The 20,089-nt window shown below is 40.4% G+C and overlaps 2 protein-coding genes across 4 annotated transcripts in view; one reads left to right on the top strand and one right to left on the bottom strand.

The window, feature by feature from the left end:
- Wdpcp (WD repeat containing planar cell polarity effector) overlaps window positions 1–4,280 on the bottom strand; it is a 333,990-nt gene extending 329,710 nt beyond the window's left edge. For all 3 annotated transcript variants that reach the window (XM_029483315.1, XM_021175452.2, XM_021175454.2), the window contains exon 1: window positions 3,987–4,280. The gene's annotated coding sequence lies outside the window, so the exon portion shown is untranslated. The remainder of the gene's footprint in view (window positions 1–3,986) is intronic.
- A 235-nt stretch (window positions 4,281–4,515) lies between these two features.
- Mdh1 (malate dehydrogenase 1) lies at window positions 4,516–19,470 on the top strand. The gene is made up of 9 exons (XM_021175456.2): window positions 4,516–4,623; window positions 9,583–9,681; window positions 10,378–10,474; window positions 12,010–12,185; window positions 13,260–13,382; window positions 16,474–16,650; window positions 17,057–17,170; window positions 17,809–17,898; window positions 18,789–19,470. Exons 1-9 carry the CDS (start codon window positions 4,621–4,623, stop codon window positions 18,912–18,914), a joined length of 1,005 nt encoding a protein of 334 aa, XP_021031115.1. The 5' UTR covers window positions 4,516–4,620; the 3' UTR covers window positions 18,915–19,470.
- Window positions 19,471–20,089: the final 619 nt, after the last annotated feature.

Raw genomic sequence — 20,089 nt, 5'->3', positions numbered from 1 at the left:
GGGTCAAAAAAGTTAGCTACACTTCCAAATCTAGCACAATGTTTGAATGTATATTGTCTGTTGCCTAACAAAAGAGAATGTTTACTTAGATCCTGAAACCACCTTTGCATGAAAATTCACAACTAACTGGAACGATAGGCTGTGCTACTCCAGAAGAGGCTCTCCAAGAAGGAATGGCACACAAACAGCCTCAAACCTAGTATAACAGCAAACGGGATTTACTCCACTAAACCACTGATAGTAGCAAACCTGCCAATTTACCCCACTAGACTAAAATTCCTCTAGTGCCACATACTATGTTACCTAATAAGTTAACATGATCCGTAATACTATAGCCCTTCATCCAGTTTACAAAGGACATCACACCCCCATCAACCTGCCTTTGAAAGTACGTTTATGCCCGTGGATCAGTGCTGCTATCCACTTTGACAGAGAAGTTTGTTTTTGTGGTGGCCAGTGGTGACTAGAGACTTACAACCTGTCATGGTATGGAAATGTATTTAATGACCAACCACAAATGGAAATGATTGACCTCACACACCTGTAAGTCAACCCTCACAACCCATACCTAACGCATCGTGTTTCTAAAAACAAAACAAAAGACATAGGAAGAAGCAGGACTAGTGGGCAAAGGAATTGCTGGAAATGAGAGGTTCAGATTGCTTAAGAAGACAGCACTAAAGTATTATTGTAATGTTTTCCTAACATTTTCAATGGAACTCCAAATGAGAAAGAAACAATAGGGTTTAAGGCAAATATTAGGCAACTTACAGTAAACTGCCTATAATTTACTGAATTATTTGACTATCTAAAGGTAATAAATTCTTTTCCAAGTCTAGGTTGTTTTGTTTTGTTTTTTTCCAGTTCCATCTCAGTCCACTAGCAAATACTTCACAAACATACCAGCAGTCCAGCTCAATAATGTCAGGATAGCAAACCCGAATCAGCAGTGGTGGCACTACCCAGCAGAAACAGCCAGGCCTCTGCCGAATTGGCACAAATCAGTGGGAGTGACCAGGGCCAGCAGGGATGCCAGGAGAATTCCTCTACTGTTCAAACCAAAGATTAGTGAAGACACAAGACCAAGAAGCATTGCAAAACTAGCTATGCAAGCCTCATCACTGTCCACTGAGTCCTATTTATACTCCCTCCAAACATCATGTGTCCTCCACAGGTCTTGTGTCAGCATGTGAGTGTGCAACAGCTGAGATCACTCTGCCAATTGGCCGAGTTCATGTAAGCTGCAAGAAGCTGTCAGACCACCACCAGAAGGGAGTTTTTGGTGCATTTCTCTCTATGGGGTCACTACAAGTGGAGCTCAGCTACACATTGTAAGGCTAACCAATACATGTGTGTCATTAGTAAAGAATCCTTCAAAATGCTTGCTCTAGCCAAACATCCTTTCACCTGTGTCTGCTTCAGAAAAACACTTTCATGTGTTTGCCCAAGCAAAACACCATGTGACACAACTAACTTTCCAAAGAAACCTTAAGTTTCCACTTCAAGATTCCTAAAGTCAATCTTGGGCCTCTACTCACACACACTTCCATACACACACACACACAAGGGATCTCCAGACACACATGCACTCACACATATGCAAACATTCACACATATGCAAACATGCACACATATACCACATACATGGGAGAAGAAAAAGAAGAAATGAACTTAAGCCAAGAAAGAATCCAAAGTGGGAAACTGTAAGAAGTGAATGTTGGCTAGTAAAAAGCCCAGCTTAGGCAAGTTAAGAAAGCTAAGGGCATCTGTCTCCAACCTCCATTACTGGTACAATCTGAACCTGATCAGTCTTATAAACAAACACATCATGACTGAAGCATGGATTCTTTTAAGATAGAAGACAATGGTTGAGGCAAAAATTGGGCTTCTTGGCTTTGTGAGGCCCCTTCCTGGTCAGTCAGCATTTCAGAAGTCATACATGCCATAGGAAACCCAATAGAAAAAAAAAAAAAAAAAAAAAAAAGGTTCCCTGAAGATAATCTAACTCTGAGGATAAGCTCTGCTCTGGGTGATGACTTTCTCCTACCAAATGTTGTGATAAAAACACTGACCAAAAGCAACTTGGGGGAGGAAAGGGTTTACTTCAGCGTACACGTCCATGACACACTTTATCACTAATGGAACCCAAGGCAGAAACTGAAGCAAAGACCATAGAAAAATTCTGCTTACTGGTTTGTTCAGATACCATATATTTGAACTCCTGTCTTGATTCCTTCAATGATGAACAATGACATAATGTGGACACATAAGCTAAAAAGACCCTTTCCTCCCCAAGTTACTGCAATAATAACCCTAAAACAGCCAGCAATAGTGGTGGCACATGCCTTTAATCCCAGAACTCGGGAGATTCTCTCCCTCCCAGTGACTCAAGTTTGTGTCAAACTGATGAAAACTAACCAGCCCACCAAAACAGAGCACTTCTTTCAACAATTACTCACCAGATCACCATGTTACCATTAGGAATTACAGAGTTTTGTTTCATGCTACAGTGATTCCTGAAAGGCAGTAACTAAAACTACTATCCTAAGGTCCCAGAGCAGATTAAAACAATCACTATCAAATCAGCTCCAACCCTTCTCTCTTCACTTGAAAATCCTGTAATCTCTCCCTCAACCATCAAGTGAAACTGGGGGCAAGTCATGCTATCTCTAGAGTGTGATATTTCCACATATGGTTCTTCAGTAGGAAGTAGTATAAATTAACAGAACTAATGCCTATTAGAAAACCAAGAAGAAACAGAAACTACAGAGACATGCCCTGGAATTTGAGAGTCCCTGACACAGAGGTAACATTTAGAAATGCAACCCACAAATGAACTAAATGTGGACAGAGACACAGGAAGCATTCCATTATAAAAAGATCAGTGCTCAAGAACAAAATTAAGGCATCAAATGAATAAAGTGATTCTAGGAGTCATTCAAGTACCCTACAGTCTATTGAAACCTAAATGCTATTGGACCCAGAAGTGGCTAGTTTTATGTCAACCAGACACAAGCTACAGTCAGTCTTAAGTTAAGAGGAATTCTCAATTGAAAAAAAAAAAAATGCTTCCACCATAAGATCGGGCTGTAGACAAGCCCATAGGGCATTTTCTTAATTACAGATTGATGGGGAAGAGCCCAGTCCATTATGGGTCTGCCATCTCTGGGCTGGTGGTCCTGGGTTCTATAAAGAAGCAGACTTAGCAAGCCATGAGGAACAAACTAATAAGCAGCACTCCTCCATGGTCCCTGCAACAGCTCATGCCCTCCATATTCCTACTTATACTGAGTTCCTCGAATGATGGGCCAAAACGTGGAAGAGTAGGCCAAATAAATCCTTTCCCCTAATCTGCTTTTGGTCATGGTGTTTCATCGCAGAAATAGAAGCCCTGACTAAGGTAGACCCTAAGGCATCATATTTCTCTCTCCAAATACTAAATCTTCCAAAAACAAAACTGAAGCCATCCACCATCCATTTAATAGTGACGGAAAATTCTGACGTTAGACCAAGAGCATATTCATTGGTCTGTTCCAAGGCACATGTTTTCGAATATCCGCACAACAAACGGAGAATACAGAAATTTTAAATGCAAGCCTCTTGAGTTGTTTTAGCTGCTAATATTTCGCCTGAAACAACCAGTGTCTCCCAACTTCCCCTGGAAGTAACAGGTTTCCAAAAAGAGAATGAGCAAAAAGTGTCAATATTCACAGTAGGCAAAGAAAATTAGATCCGTACACCACAAGTAAACACAAGGAAGGGGCTCACTCCACAAACAAAACTTTCTGACTTTACTTTGGAAAAGTTACACTGACTCAAACTGCAAGACACTCTTCCCTCCTGAAAACTGTGGCATCCACATGCTCCTGACACTAACAGGGGACTCCGGAGGTCGCCCACAACCACCGGCTTCGGATTCAGGATACAGGCATCAGTGCCGCACCCTGTTCTGACCCCCAGATAAAAACCCTTGGGGGCGAGCTCACCAGCCTGGGACGTGAGAATACAGCTCCACTAGCTCTTGGTCTGGAGAGCGCTCAGGTGAGGCTGCCTCGTCGCCTAGCAACGGTGAAGCTGCCCGTTCTTCCGCAATTCCTCCCGCCTCTGAGAGAGTTTTTAAAAGGTTTTGTTTCCGGGTCGAGCGGGCTTTAAGCAACGGAAGGTCTCTTAGCCGCCCTTGTTTAGTCTTGGGGGAGGATAGATTCTCGGTGGAGCGACGTGTGCTGTCGCTCAGGGGTCGTTTCTCCTCCCTCGAGTTAACGCCTCCTCTCCTGCCAATTGCTGAGCGCCATCAGGCAGGCGCCTCACTCAAAGCACCAACCCTCTGCTTGCTCACAGACGCGCTCCAATCACCGAGGCTCAGCCCCGGGACTACTTTGCAGCGAGGCGCGTAGGAAGAAGGGGTTTGGGGGAATTGTAGTTTAGCACTGTCAGAAATGCACGAAGGTGGGCGCCAGAGATCGCCGGAAGAACTACACTTCCCAGAAAGGGCCCGGTCTCCAGCCGAACCTTTGCGGGCCAGCCCCGCGTTCTCTCCCAGAGTCTGTTCCGCTGTAGAGGTGACCTGACTGCTGGAGACTGCCTTTGCAGGTGCAGAGATCGGCCTTGCAGTTTGCAATAATGGTGAGTGTGGGCTCCTGGAACCTGCAGCAGCTCCGGCCTCTCGGCCTCCTCCTGCGCTTGATGCGCTTAAAAAAGCAGTAATGCCGGGCGCTGTCCTCCGCGCGGTTTGCAAAATCCGACTCATTCTCACGACTGTCGCAGTAACCCAGAAACTGGAAAGGGGTTCGCTTTCGTTGGAGGTTCCTAAAAGGACTCTAGAGAAATCACTGTCCTTGGAGAGTCGGGTCTCAGCCCTTGCGCAGGAGGGACAAAATTTTCTCTTAAAGGATTTGTTGTGTGGGGTGAGATTTGATGGGAGGGGAAGAATTGGGTCCTAGCACTATTTTGCCTCTTAAGCTCTTGGAAAGAATAGGCCTCTGATGTTGAGGTAGTGCCCCAGGTTATGATCCCGGTTTTCAGGAGACATGTTTCCACCATATTTTATTTAAAAGAAAACAAATGTTACTGAAAACCTATTCTTGATCGCCGTTTGTAATGACAGGACTAGCATCGCTAATCAAACAGTGCCGATATTCTTTACTACTCTGTCATGAATTCTGAAGACCTCCTTGCAGATGTAACGCAACCATCTTGTTGAAGCTCTAGATCTATCTTGTCCTCAGCGGGCGGAGGGGGTGACGTGAAAGAGAGCTCTGACGTAGGACTAATCTTCATGCTGTTTGAAGGTGACATTTGCCACCAGACTGGAAATTGCTACGTACTTTGAAATTTACATTTTAAAAATATTTGTTGTCCTTTAATATCAAGATGGGAAATGTGAGATGAATTGGAAATTTTTGGATGAATTGGAAATTTCACAGAGCCCAAGGAGACATGTTTTCAAACAAGGACAAAAACTCCCTCAATCTCTATAAGAAACCCTAAGGGAATAATTACTAATTTCCAGTCATTATTGCCTAGTTATTTTGACACATAAGTAGTTATTTAAATTATGGCTTAAGCAGTCTCTGCCTTAATAATTTTAGTAATAAAGTGGCACTAGTTATCCAAGAACTTCAGACTTTAGGCTATTAGACCTATATGAAAACCTTTTTACAATCACCTTATCCCAAACCCCACTTTAAATACTAAAATTTAATTTGTTAAGACCCAGAATACGAGTTGCTCAAGGTCATAAGGTTTGCACCTAGGGTCTCTTGTTCTTCCCATTTACCAGAATTGTATGATGTGTTTGGCAAATCACTTCATAATCCCCTTTAGGAGATAAGCCCACAGAACCAGCAGGTAACATCTGATAGCTTTGTTACACGCCATTCAGAGTGTTGAAATTCTGACGTTAAAGGGGCATTTAGGGATTGTTTCATCTAATCTTAAAACAGCCTGTCCTGGTCCTTGATTTCCCAAGGTCAGAGAGATCCAGGGCCCCTAGTTAGAGTGTTGAGTTTGTTATGCACTAGATGGAACTGGCCTCACCCTTAGAAGGTCACATCTGGGTCAGAAGACATGAGTTGTTCCAGGTAGGAGAGTTCTGTGATGTTGCAGTCTCACATGATTCAGAACCATCTTGACTCCTGGGAAGAGGATGTAAGCAAATTGCTGCTTTAGAAAAGAACTGTCAGTTCCAGTCACTGTGGTGGTACATTGTCTTAAATCCCAGCTCTTGGGAGGCTCTGGGATTTCAAAACAAGCTTGGACTATATACTAAGTTCCAGGCCAGCCAGGGCTGCACAGGGAGACCCTGTCTCATAAAAAAAGAAAAAAAAAAAAAAAAGCTTCTTTTTTTTTTTTTGACAATTCAAAACCTTTTTAAAAGGAACTCTGTCATTGTCCATAGGGGAATCAGCTAAGGACACCTAGAGGAATCCGAATGATACATTGCAGAAAAATGTGCAAATAGAAAGTAAAAAGAGAATGCTATTCTGGGGAATAACAGAGGGAAAACTTAAAGCTTTACAACTAAACAATACATTCTCAAAACAGCCTGTAACCGCAGGAAGGTCATTAATGCCCCGCAAGAGAGAAGCCATTCCTTTTTGGGTGTTGGCAACATGCCCAGATATCTGAGCAGAGAATAGTAACCCCCACTGGCACTGTTACATTGTGTGTGACAAATCAGTGAGGCTCTCCTCCCCTCCTGCTTCTCAACTGCAGTATCTCAGGAAAGCAGGAGGAACCAAACTGGTGTTTCCTTTACCTACTTCATCATCAGACCTTCAAATATTAAGGTAACCCCTTAAACTGGAAGTCGCCAGGCACAGAAGGAAACTGCTAGGATAGACTTAACTGTTGATGCTTGGCCACAAGCTCTTCACTACAGGCTGGGATACTAGGAACACGTTTTTACTAAATGGCTACATAATACTCTCCTGACATCAGCTAGACTTTCTGGAAGGTTCAACTTTAAGAGGAGATTGGCACTTTCCCCACAGTTCTTACCCAGCTTCCTTCACATTGTTCAAGTTGAACTTGGGAGCTTTGGGCAGTGGTGATCTCTTGTTGTTTTGAGTCTCACAGTAACCCACACCGGCCTTGCTCTTAGAAATCTGACCTTCCTGTTCCCCTACCAGCCCTAGGATTGCCGCCACACGCCACACGTCACCATGCCTGGTGGCAGTGTGCTTTTGTTTTTGTTTTATCTTTTTTTTTTTTTTTTTGACTGCCCTTTAGCTTCACCCTTATGTTATTCATTTATATTACATAGCGTTTACATTGAAACCTGTATGAAGAGCACAAATTTTAGTCAAAGGAAAACTGCTCTGAGAAGAACCTCACACTCTAGCCTGAATGACAGATGTGTAGATAGATAACTGCTGGGGTTAAAGGTGTGTACACCACTGCCTGGCTGAAACACCTTCACTTTTAAAAAGCACATTCATTCAATCTCCTTCCAGTTGTGTGCATTTCAGTCTTTGTGGAAGCAGTACTTAGACAATGGAGCTACTTCTTAAGCAAGTATTTGAGTTCCAGCTGTGTGCCTGTTTTTATCTATCTGGTGGAATGTAACAGTGGCTAGAATTCAGATTGTAGGGAGATTGAGAAATAGGCAAAACCCAGAGAATAGGGGAACAGCCTCTCCCTTCTCGTTTCTTAACTTCAAAAGAAAGATAACAAGATGAAATACATACACAGGATTAAAGATGGGTCTATGATAGTAGTAGATCCTGGTAATATCTCAGAACGTAAGTCTTGTAAAGCTGTGTATAGCAGAAAATAACCACATAGAATAGTGTGTTCTATTCATACATGCAGTTTATTTTGGACATAGATACATGTTTTATTAAGTACATATTAATATAGATACATATTTTATTAAAGTTGGCTTATTTAGATATTAAATTTAATGTATCTAGAGATAGGGAAAAAATAGAAAAGAAACCTAGGTATCAAAGAGAATTTTTCTCCATAGATTTCTGAGGTTTTATCTTTTGGTTATATTTTTCTACTCCTATCCTGGTTATGTTTTTGAGGAAGAAATCCAAGTAAAATCTCCTATCATCAGATTTTATGGCAATACTCAGTGAATTTTCTGTTTTGACCTCTGGGAACCACGCTCCTGACTTTTGTCAGTTTCAGGCTGTCCGTCTTTCCGTCTTAGACAGATGAGTCACTAGGAGAGGCAGTTCTAAATAAAAAGAAATTAAATGTTTCTACACCAGTCCATTTAGTGGGCCATTTCTTCATGCAGAGAGGGACTGGGGTAGCCCAGAGTCCTACCAGTACTCAGCACTCTCAAGAAAGAGAACAATTTATTTTGGTTCTTTTTTTTTTTTTTAAACTCTCTGGGCTTAATTTAAATTTGTTTTCCATTACTCAGCGCTCATTTTGAATACAGTTGTTATTTTAGTCTGTGTCTTATTTAATTTAGTCTCTTAGCCTGTACAGCTGCTTCTTCCTGTTACATAACTATTGCATTTTCCCCCTATAGTTTCTCTTCCTTTTTAAAAAATTAGTTTTCTCTTGGAATCAGACTGTCAGGTATTGCCATTGTGATTTAGTACAGTGTTCAATACTAAAATTTATTATATTACAAATATTAGTAATTTTCTCACTTTTTTCCTCCTTGGAAAAAAAACAAAGGCTTAGACCAACGATGTGGCTCAGTGGGTAAAAGGAGCTTGCTGCCAAGTCTAACAACCTGAACTCAATCCCCAAGACCCACGTTATGGAAGGAAAAAACAACTCCCACAACTTGTGGCAAACTGTGTCACATGACACACACCATACACCTTAAATAAATTCAATTTTAAAAATAAAGCCTTAGGGCTGACTCAGTGGTTAAGAGCACTGACTCCTCTTCCAGAGGTCCTGAGTTAAATTTCTAGTAACCACATGGTGGTTCATGGCCATCTATAATGGGATCCGATGCGCTCTTCTGGTGTGCCTGAAGACAGTGACAATGTACTCGAATACATAAAATGAATAAATAAATCTTTTTAAAAAATAAAGGCTTAACATCGGGGATAACAGTGCACACCTTTGATGTCAGCACTCAGCGGGCAGAGACTGGTGAATCTCTGAGTTTAGGTACAGGGTTGTTTTGCTCTTGCGCAGTTAAGTCAAAGCAGGATTGTTTTACTCAACCTTTTTGTCTCACAGTAAAAGGAAATTGTTAGTCACTGCTACTTCTCTTCCTGGTGTGCCGGACTCCAGTGAGGTGGGAGTCAGGGATTTGCATGATAGGGGTCTGTGAGATTCTTCTAACCTGCCAGGACTTAAATCACATAAAACAGATACGACATTGTGGCAAAATGTCTCCCAAAGATGGACACAGTTACATACATAAATCCAGTTCTGCATTTTTTTAGTTATGCTCCCATTTAGTAAGAGTTAAGCATGCCACCAAAGGACACACTTCATAAGTTGCTTAGTTCATTTGTACATGCTGTCTTTACTAAAACCAAGCCTGTTCTTTTTCTAAGCAAGTCAAGAAGGGACTTTACAGTGTCATGTTCACTTTTAAAGCATGCATTGCCTTATTAAGGTAACATGTTAATAAACTGTGGGTCTTTTTCATTACAGTCTGAACCAATCAGAGTCCTCGTGACTGGAGCAGCTGGTCAAATTGCATATTCACTGTTGTACAGTATTGGAAATGGATCTGTCTTTGGGAAAGACCAGGTAGGGGCATGTCTGTAAACCTTGGCACTATAGTAGTAAAATGTTCTTAATAAGGTTCTGTATTTAGTGTCAAATAGTGGAGGAATAGGTAGCCCCATAAATGCAAAGAGTCCTTTGCTGTAAGTAGAGGCTAGGAAGATGTTTATAGGCCACCCTGTGGGCACTGAAAACCACCTGCAATCAGGTCTTCCACCTGGTGCATTTCTGTAGCTTTGTGTGACTGGCTAGCAGGCAACAATCAGTGTGTCACTCACTAATGAGAGTAACTCTTGGGGAGGGGCCTTTGAGAAAGTTGTACAATCTGTCCTTTGTTTCTAATCTTGGTGTTTTGAGCCCAAATAATCAGATGTGAAATCTACACCACAGGAAACAGGCACCCGGAATTCTAACAAGTCTGATATGTATACTAAAATCCTTTTCTAAAGTCTTTGTTCATTTTTTTCTCTCGACCTACAGATAATTGAATTTTCTCTTCATGTCAGATATCGTAGTCATCTATAGTTAGCTATTTATAAAGAGAATCATACCTGCAGCTACTAAGCAAGCTATGGCAACTCTCTTCCATAATTATGACTAATTAGTGGGAACTAAATATATACAAACAAAAATAGGGTGGGACTTTGTGTGAGAAAGAATGCAGTACCCACCCCGACCTTCACCATAACCACATTCCCCACTGTCCTTGCTCTTTGGCAGCCCATCATTCTTGTGCTGTTGGACATCACCCCCATGATGGGTGTTCTGGACGGTGTCCTGATGGAACTGCAAGACTGTGCCCTTCCCCTTCTGCAGGGTGAGTTGCGAAGTCAAAAAAAAAAAAAAAAAACAGATGGTATAGCACTTCATAGCTTACTAAAGGTGGATTGTTTTAAAGATTTTTATTAAAGATTGTCAGAAATTGTTTCACAAAAGTGTGTTGTTTTTGTTGTTGTTGTTGTTTGAACTACACTACTGTTTTTAACACAAATATCAAGAAAAATAAGTTCAAAAGCAAGAAGCAATCAGTGGCAAGTCAAGGGCTTGTTTTCCCTCATGCCTACATATAATTTATAATACTAATTAAATATAGTATGCTCAAGGATCTTACATCCAGGCTGTTTGCATTGTGCTGTTATTTGAAGTCTATTTAGAAGTAACAGTAGGACCTTATAACAGACTATTTTCCATTCCAAGCGGTGTTCTCCAGGTCATGTGCTGCTTTGGGCACTAGCTGTTCCTTGTATATTTCCTCTTCCATTTGCCAAGCACAGGTTTGAGATGGGTAAACTGTCCTTAAACTGCCCAGCTTGAGGGAAAGCATGAACTAACTCCGTGTCCAGTCAGACATTTCCTAGAAGAGCGACTCTCCAGGTCACTTGTTGGGTGGCTCCTGTTTGTGCCAGCCTTTCTGTGGCTCCTTTTCCTTACAGCCCTTTCCAAGGCAGTCCCTCTGCTGCATTTTCTATTTACAGCCCTTTTTCTGCTGTGTCCTCTGTCACTAATGGCCCAGTGTTTCCTCAGACTGCTGTAAATGTGGCAGCAAAGGGAAAGCGTGACAGAAAAGGGACCCAGATAGTTTTTTTTCCCTACATTCCTCTATTTGGGGTCTCAGCAACCTGACTGAGATGGGTTTATTAGCCTAAAACTTTACAGATAGAAATGCTGACTTTCAGCTATGGCCTTTTTAATACGTTCAAAGGAAAACAACATTGCATGTTCCTTGATCAAAAAACAAATTATATATTTATCAGATTGACACTGGGTTCTAGTTGAACTCTAGACCAACCTCCCTATCTTATCAGAGTGGCACTAATTCCCTTATGCCTTAGTTTCTTCATCTGTGAAATGTGAAGATTACATTTGATAGAATACAATCCTTTGCATTATCCCTATTAGAGTATGCCCTGGTAAACATTATTTTTTCAATTGGTATCTTAAATCTTGGAATAATTACAATCTAAAGATTAGGTGAGTCAGTTTTTCTTTTGTTTTATCCATGGAGATATATGCATGTATATAATAGATATTCATAGATAGAGATATAGATATGTAGATAGATATGTAAAAAACAAATGCTGCATCATATCTAATTATGTAAGTGATAAAAGCATAAAGCTATTTTAACTGAGGTAATTATTGATATAAAAATACAAAATAATTATTGACTTTCTGCTGTGTTCTTAGGGGTCATTGAGTGTATTATCTTTAGGCTTCTGAAAAGTGCATCAATGTGAACTATGAAAATAAACATTTGGCACAGTTTAAAAAAAATAAGTAGATTCAATATGAAAGGGGAAACTTCAACTTGGTCATTTAAGTAGCACTGTGTGTTGTTTGCCATGCCCATAGATGTCATTGCAACAGACAAAGAAGAGATTGCCTTCAAAGACCTGGATGTGGCTGTCCTAGTGGGCTCCATGCCAAGAAGGGAAGGCATGGAGAGGAAGGACCTGCTGAAAGCCAATGTGAAAATCTTCAAATCCCAGGGCACAGCCTTGGAGAAATACGCCAAGAAATCAGTTAAGGTGAGTCGCAGCAGATTTCATGGGGTTGTTTTCTTACTTGTATTTCAGACTTCTGCTTTTGATGTTTAAATGCCAGAACTGCTTGTATTAGTTTATAGTTCTATACCAAGGTCAGCAAGTACAGATAGACATGGAGGGAAAAGACAGCTTTCTTGTACTGCTTGCTAGGTGCTTGTTGAGACCTTCAGGGTCATTTGTGTGTTCTGGAAGGCAACTGCTGAGTGCTTTCTGTCAGTCACTGCAGACACAGCTTCTGCATTCATGGAATTGTTACAGGCTGTTTCATGACTTCCTCTTCTGTCTCTGTAGCTATTTATATTCATTCTAAGTTTGTCTTCATGTTCCAAAGCCATTCTTCATAAGTGACCTGGATATAATATTTCATTGTTGCCTATATTTTTGTTTACTGTACATTTCATTTTAAATAGTTAACTTTCCTCTGTAATCATTAACAAGGACTAAGAATGATTAGGGATGCACAGGTCTCTTGGTAAGAGATTACAGAGGTGCTCAGATGTAAAATTCTGGCTGCCTGGACTTGGGGTTCTATTTACATGATAATTCTACCTCTACAGAAAAGGAGGGGTAGCTTCTGCTGAGGAAAATCCTCACAGATGGATACTCAGAGGCAAAAGAGATATGTGTATGTATGTTTGATTCACTAGATGGAAAGGAGTTGTGAAGATAATCTGTATTTTACCAAGTAGCCCAGGTAATTCGTAGGATTAAGCCAGTTTAAGAAACGCTTAATTCTCCAAAAAATTGGTTTCCTAACAAAAAAAAAAAAAAAAACCAACAACAACAAAAAAAACACTTTAAAAAAGGAAACTCTTTTTTTCAATCAAACTCTAAGATGAAGCTTTAGATTTCTTGCTTTTTTTGTATCAAATAGATGGATGATCTGTCTCTGTCTCCATAGTGAAACATAAAGATATGTCTCCCTTAGGTCCTTTTATTGCCAGCTGGAAACTGACTTGTATATCATAGAAATCTGATATAAACGCCCTGTTAGGCATCTTTAGTCCAGTTGTATGACAGGTATCAGTGTGTGCTCTGTGCCTCCCACCCATCTAGGTCATTGTTGTGGGAAACCCAGCCAATACGAACTGCCTGACAGCCTCCAAGTCAGCGCCATCGATCCCCAAGGAGAATTTCAGTTGCCTGACTCGCTTGGACCACAACCGAGCAAAATCTCAAGTAAGAAAAATGGCTTTTAAATTTTAAAATTTTCAGCTTTGAAACCTTTTTATTTTACTCTTAAAATAATTAAACTTTGGTTTGTACATTTGTTGGTTTTGTTGAGCAGGGAACTATTCTATTGTTTTTTGTTTGTTTTTTTTTAATTAAAAGTTAAGAAGTCTAACATTTTAGAAGTTAAGGAGTTGGCCTTCCTCCTTAGTTTTATCTTCAACTAAGCAATTGTGAACCAATTGTAATATATATATTTAGCTTCATATATGTATATATACACACACACACATACATATATATCCAATTATAATTCACTACAGTTGCCAATGTTGTTTCACTATAGTAGTTATTTACAAATGAAATAACACATGAAACATAATTTAGCTTAGTGATATCATAGATTGTAGAACAAAAGACTTGAGTTGTGTATGTTTATGCTTCATTTTTCTCTGCAGTGAATTTTGTATTTAGTATTCAATTTTAATGTTTTAAAATGTTTTGTGTAATTATTAAAATCATGTCACTCCTTATTTCTTGGAGGCATAGATTTAGATGTCAAAGGAACCAGTGACTCGGAGATTAGCAGTAGCTTTTCAAGATGTTGGGAGCTAAGCTACACATGTAGGCCAGCTTCTGTGGCTCTGTTAAGTTAGATGAAGCTGGAGTTCTCGAGCACAGTGCTTCTGTCCTTTTCTCTAGCACTGTTTTGTCTACTCTGCTTCAGCCACAGACCATTGCTTCTGGAGAGTTCTGTAGAGCTGCACTACCTACCATGTTAGCTTTAAGAAAACTATACCTTAAACAGAAAAAGATATGCATTTAAAGTTTAAAAAAAAAATTCATTGCCCTAGACTGAGAGTTAATTCTTTCAGCTCTGGAATATCCAATGAGAGAAAATAATTTGTTAAGTTTCCTGCAAGTTTTGTGCTTTATATGGGTTTTAATTCTCGTGGTGACGGGAGGAGGCGTTTAATTTGCTTGTTTTACAGAAAAGATACATGAGACTTTAAGCGATCAGGGAACCTGCCCAAAGTCATAGAGGAAGTAATGCTGGACCTACTAGATTCACAGAGTACAAACTCAAGCCTTGTGTATGCTCTGTTCAGTAGTATTAAGTAAACTAAATACATTTTACTAGCTCATGATGTTACTACATAATAAAACATAGTAGAAATTCACTGCTATTATCATTGTTTTTATTATTAAGAGAGATATAGCCTAAAGTTGAAAGAGCCATACAGTAAATATCTTCTTCAACACTCCAGTTAACTTAGTTATTAAATATCTGTGAGATGCTTTAGGCTATAAGTAGTAGTAGTCACATAGTGGCTGGAAAGGGAGAGATTCGACTGGGACCCAGGTTAGGCATGAGGGGCAGTGTAGGCGAAGAAAACTTGACAGCAGTTGTCGATGTGGGCTGACCAGTGAGTCCTCATTTAACTCCTGCAGAGAATGTGGTGAGAGGACTCTGGCAAGCTGCTCCATGGTCTTCCCAAGGCAGACGTTGGACACTTCTGCTTCCCAAATCTCACAGAGTGGCACTTTGTCCTAGTGCTTGAAATGGTTTTCCTTGTTGGGGCAAAAGTCATAAATGAACCAAGAGCGAAGTTTTGCTGGTGCATCCCTTTGGGCACAGTCTGTTCCTCACAGGCCTGGCTAGGCAGTTTCGTTGTTTCTGTGTGTCAGTCTGGCACAGTGAGAGCTGTCAGAGTCTTTGAAGAAGCATTTTCTTCCTCTTATAGAAGTTGTTATCCAAATGAGAAGTAATTAAACCCAAAATAAAATTTTCTTACAGGAATCATGACAAGTCCTCCATGATTTGTTCAAAAATTTAAAAGCTTTAATTACCAGTGACTGATTTGTCACCTACTGAACTCTGTGTATGTGAAAACCAATGCTAGATGTATGCATGCATGATCTATATGTACATACAAGATGATTTGCATAATATATATGTACATACAAGATGATTTGACAGAGCTGCTGCTGGGAGGCGGGGGGAATTAGGGCTGGAGAATTAGTCAAAAAGTTAACACATCTATTTGACAAACTTGAAAGTTTGCCTAAGGAAGCAAGAAATATTATCCTTTGTATGTATTAATTTCACCCTGGTTCTGACATGATTTACAATCAGAAGCAGCACCTGCTAGACACAGAATACCTGTGCTTTGTTAACTCAAGAGATCAAAGGAATAAGAGACCATAAGCAACATAAACAAAGGAAGGGAACCTCGGGGGCCTGCAGTGAGGAGGGGCCTGCAGTGAGGACACGTCTAGAGGCAGTTGGTCGTCACTATTTTTGAGGAGTAAAAGCTGATATTCAAGGGATCGAGAGTTCTAAAGTTCTTAGTACACTCTGGTTTTTACCCAAAGTATTAGTATAACTATTCATAAATGTGTTAAATATTTTCTTATAAAAAGACTGTGAGAGCAGATTTTGTATAGCTATAGGCTGATGCAAATGTTCTGAGTGTTTACAGCATGCTGAGTTCATTATGATCTCTGTCTTCAATGCACTTCAGCTAGAATATTTTCAGCTTCTGCTGAGTTTATCAGAATGACCATTCTGTCATTGTGTTACATCACAAGACTTAGTCCTCAAATCCATAAAACTGGGGCAGCCACAGTTTGATGATGTAAGTCCCTTCTAATAGCTACACCTCTAAGTATAATTAAAAACTAATAACACAAATTTCATCAGGTTAGGATAAGTACATCTAACGTGTCTGACCACAGTGATAAGGTGGCAGCCCACGAAGAACAAACAAAGCTCATAGTTATGTGTTAGCATCTGCTCACCTGTCGGTCAGTGTTTTATACTTGGTAAACATGCCGTGCTAATAATCTAATCATAAATTACAGGGTGCTCTTAGATACATTACACTGTAAAGTTTCTGGTTCATAGTTGCTGACATCATTAAGTGTTTTAGGATCTTGCTGAGCAATAACATTTGCCCTTTTCCAAGTCCGTGTAGCTTGTATTTGCTTAATGTTTCAGAAGGCTCTTTACCTTTACTTAAGGGCGTCTGACAAATGAGGTACAAAGTGCAATAAAAATCAGTTGCCTAACTGATAGGATTGTTTTGCATTGAACTAGATTGCTCTTAAACTCGGTGTAACCGCTGATGATGTAAAGAATGTCATTATCTGGGGAAATCATTCATCAACCCAGTATCCAGATGTCAATCATGCCAAGGTGAAACTGCAAGGAAAGGAAGTCGGTGTGTATGAAGCCCTAAAAGACGACAGCTGGCTGAAGGGAGAGTTCATTACGGTAAGAAGGATGTGAACCCTCTGAGCAGCCAGCAGAGACACACAGCACACTGCTGAGCTGAGTGTCTGCCAGGGCCTTGTGGGACCCTCAAGGACAGCTGCTGTTTCACTCTAATATATTCTTTTGGAGTGTGCAAAAAGATGGTTATCATTGTCTGATGTGACCTGATCTATGACAGTTGAGAGTCTCCAAGTCAGAAAAACAGAGCCATCTACTTCTGTTTATACCAAAATCTGCTTCTCTGTATTTAGTGTCACATGTTCTATAGGAATTTCTACCTTTCCAAAAAGGTAGAATTAGGATAGTAAGATTAACGTTGGAGGGACCTCTTTCAGCCATGCTTGCAGTGGTGATGAGGATTTGGCTGGCATGCTCAGGTACCACTGTCTCTCTGTGCCCCACCCAGACTGTGCAACAGCGAGGTGCTGCTGTCATCAAGGCTCGGAAGCTGTCCAGTGCAATGTCTGCTGCGAAAGCCATCGCAGACCACATCAGAGACATCTGGTTTGGAACCCCAGAGGTGAGGGTTCTCATTTGTACTGGTCTTTCTTTCTGGATTGAAAAACTGCAATTAAGCCAGTTGGGTTCATTTCTTAGCTCGCATGCCTGCTAGCCAAGGGGCCCCCAAATGTTACTTAACCTTTCCTAAGCTGTGCTGTCAACTGTCCCATGATGTTTATCATAGAAGATTTTAGGAGTTAAAGGCCATTCTTTTTAAAATCAGTATTGGGCCATTATATTCTCAATTATAAAACAAGGATGGTGTTTGGGGCTAGAGATGGCTCAGCAGTTAAGAGTGGTTGTTTTGCTTGCAGAAGAGCCAATTTATTCCCAGCATCCATGTCAGGCAGCTCACACCCACCTATAATCACAGCTCCAAGAGACCTGTACATACATGTGCATGCACAGATAGACATAGACACATAAAGAAATAAATTGTTTAATCTTTAAAACATGAAAAAAGTGAGTGTGAAGCTGTGCCCTATCTTACATGATCTGGAAGTGTAGATGAAGTGATATCTGTGACCCAGGGTGGCTGCTGAGTCCTCACAAACAGCAGTTATGCACAGTCAAGGAAGTCATGTTTTCAATGTAGTAGGTTGTTAGTTGATTGTGTAAACCAATCCCTGTAAGCTATGATAATGTAAACTTTTTCAGGGAGAGTTCGTGTCGATGGGCGTTATCTCTGATGGCAACTCCTATGGTGTCCCTGATGACCTGCTCTACTCATTCCCTGTCGTGATCAAGGTGGGGTAACATGGAAGAGGCATACATACATATACACACATATGATACTAAATATGTGTGGATATGTATAGTGTACATGTATATAATATTTTTAGAATATATATAGATATCCCTTCCTAATGCTTAGTCTTTCATTCAATACTGAAACTAATCTGGAAAGCAAGATTTAACTCCTAGTACCAGATACTTTGCTAGTACAGAACTCTGTATTGTACCCATAAATAGAGTTTAATTTCCTCACGAACGCATAGTGCTCAGCATTATTGTTTATTGTGATCATAGTATGGTTCACTATAACTTTCTGTGGATTTCTTTGAACACTCAATGCATTTCAAACTCAAGTGTCATGATATTTGTCACTTTGGGACTGACCTGAGGGAATGAAGAAGTCGTAGGCATATTCAGAAAGCGGGGACTGGGTGGGTCAGGCACTGTGAATATCCTAGAAACTCAGAGCTGACCAGGAGGCAGAGCACTAATGGTTTCTGGAGAGAAGCTGCCGTTGATCTAGCTGACACTCTGCACACACTGTCAGTATCACACCAGGACTAGGGAAGCCTTGCCTCCCCATGAGTCTGAAGCACCGGAGTGCTTGACATGGTGGTGCTCACGTTATTCGTGCCTGTTCATCCAGGGCATACTCACTCCCCACATGGAAGGGCTGCTAGTGTGTATAGGCCCTGCGTTCTGGAAGAGCTCTTTCCTAGTATGCAGGAGACCCTGGCTGGATTTCATCCTGAGGATGATTTTTAAAAGTGGACTCCAATTTAGAGTCAGGCTTTAAAACAGGCGTGCTTTGAGTTACCATTTTAAGCTAGGCTGTCCCTGCTGGTCCCTGCTGAAAAGCCACTGTCACTTCAGCTGAAGCTCTCGCCCTTGTCCCCTGACAGAATAAGACCTGGAAGTTTGTTGAAGGCCTCCCCATTAATGACTTCTCCCGTGAAAAGATGGACCTGACAGCAAAGGAGCTGACCGAGGAAAAGGAGACGGCTTTTGAGTTTCTCTCCTCTGCGTGACTAGACACTCGTTTTGACATCAGCAGACAGCCGAAGGCTGAGGAATCAAAATGTCGTCTTTGAGCCTAGTACCAAACAGTAATAATGCTACATTCAAATTGTGAACAGCAAAATATTTTAAATAGTGTGTGCTTTATGATTTGTGAAAGTCTATCATGTTGTTAGTGCTGCAATCTAAATAAAAGTATATTCAAGTGAAAATCATGTTTTGCTCATAATTTGATTTTAAAATTAGCTGTAAGAAGGTTGCAGATAATCTATCTTCCTTATATTCTATAGCAGAATAATGAAGTCATTAATATTTAATAGCCAATAATACCACACTATTAATGTTTGTAAGCTTAGATTATTAGAAACATGAAACTATGTTTTTGAGGCCGTCTGGTTTCCATGAGAACACATGCATCGTCTTTGTGTGTTTTGTGCATTACTCAGTGCAATAAATAGTACCATAATCTCAAAAGCTGGCTGTAATACGCTTGGTGGATATTCAAATACTTGTTGGTTAGACTTGCTGTTTACCTGTACTAGTAAATATTATCTATATTGAAGCTCATACAGTGTTGGCCTATACCTCACAAAACCCTGCATTCAATCCTCAACCACTCAGAACTAAGCACAGTGGCGCGTGCCTGAAATCCCAGCACTCAGGAAGGGCAAAAGCCAGAGTCATCCTAGGCTACATAGTAACTTCATGGCCAATATAGGATTCGTGAAACCCTGTCTTTAAAAATTGTTTTTCTTAATAATAAAATGACCTATTTCACCAGCTCTAATAGGATCTGGAAAAGAAAAAAGCAAGAGTTTAAAACTACCATTAGGAAAAAAAAAAAAAAAAAGCTACCTTCAGGACTTTTATTAGTGAGAAGCATAAAACCAAAATTGTATATAAGTTAATAAAATTTTGCATGAATTATGAATGTGTGCCAGATAAGTTCTCAATCCCCATAACATCCTTCCTTGCTCCTGTAACACAGGAACTCAAGACTCTGCATGCCATGTTTCTTTCACATCTCATTTCCCAGCTATCTCTTGTTTTGAAAATACAAAATGTCACTCACTAGAGGTGTGGGAGGTGCAGCGTCAGAAGCAGATGAACACTTGATCTTTCCTCAGTGTCACATTTATTGAAGAACAATAAATTGAGAAATCATGACAGTTTCATCGACAGCAAT

This window comes from Mus caroli, chromosome 11, assembly GCF_900094665.2.
Source record: "Mus caroli chromosome 11, CAROLI_EIJ_v1.1, whole genome shotgun sequence".
Classification (NCBI taxonomy): Eukaryota; Metazoa; Chordata; class Mammalia; order Rodentia; family Muridae; genus Mus; species Mus caroli.
This window is presented reverse-complemented; position numbering and strand designations above follow the sequence as displayed.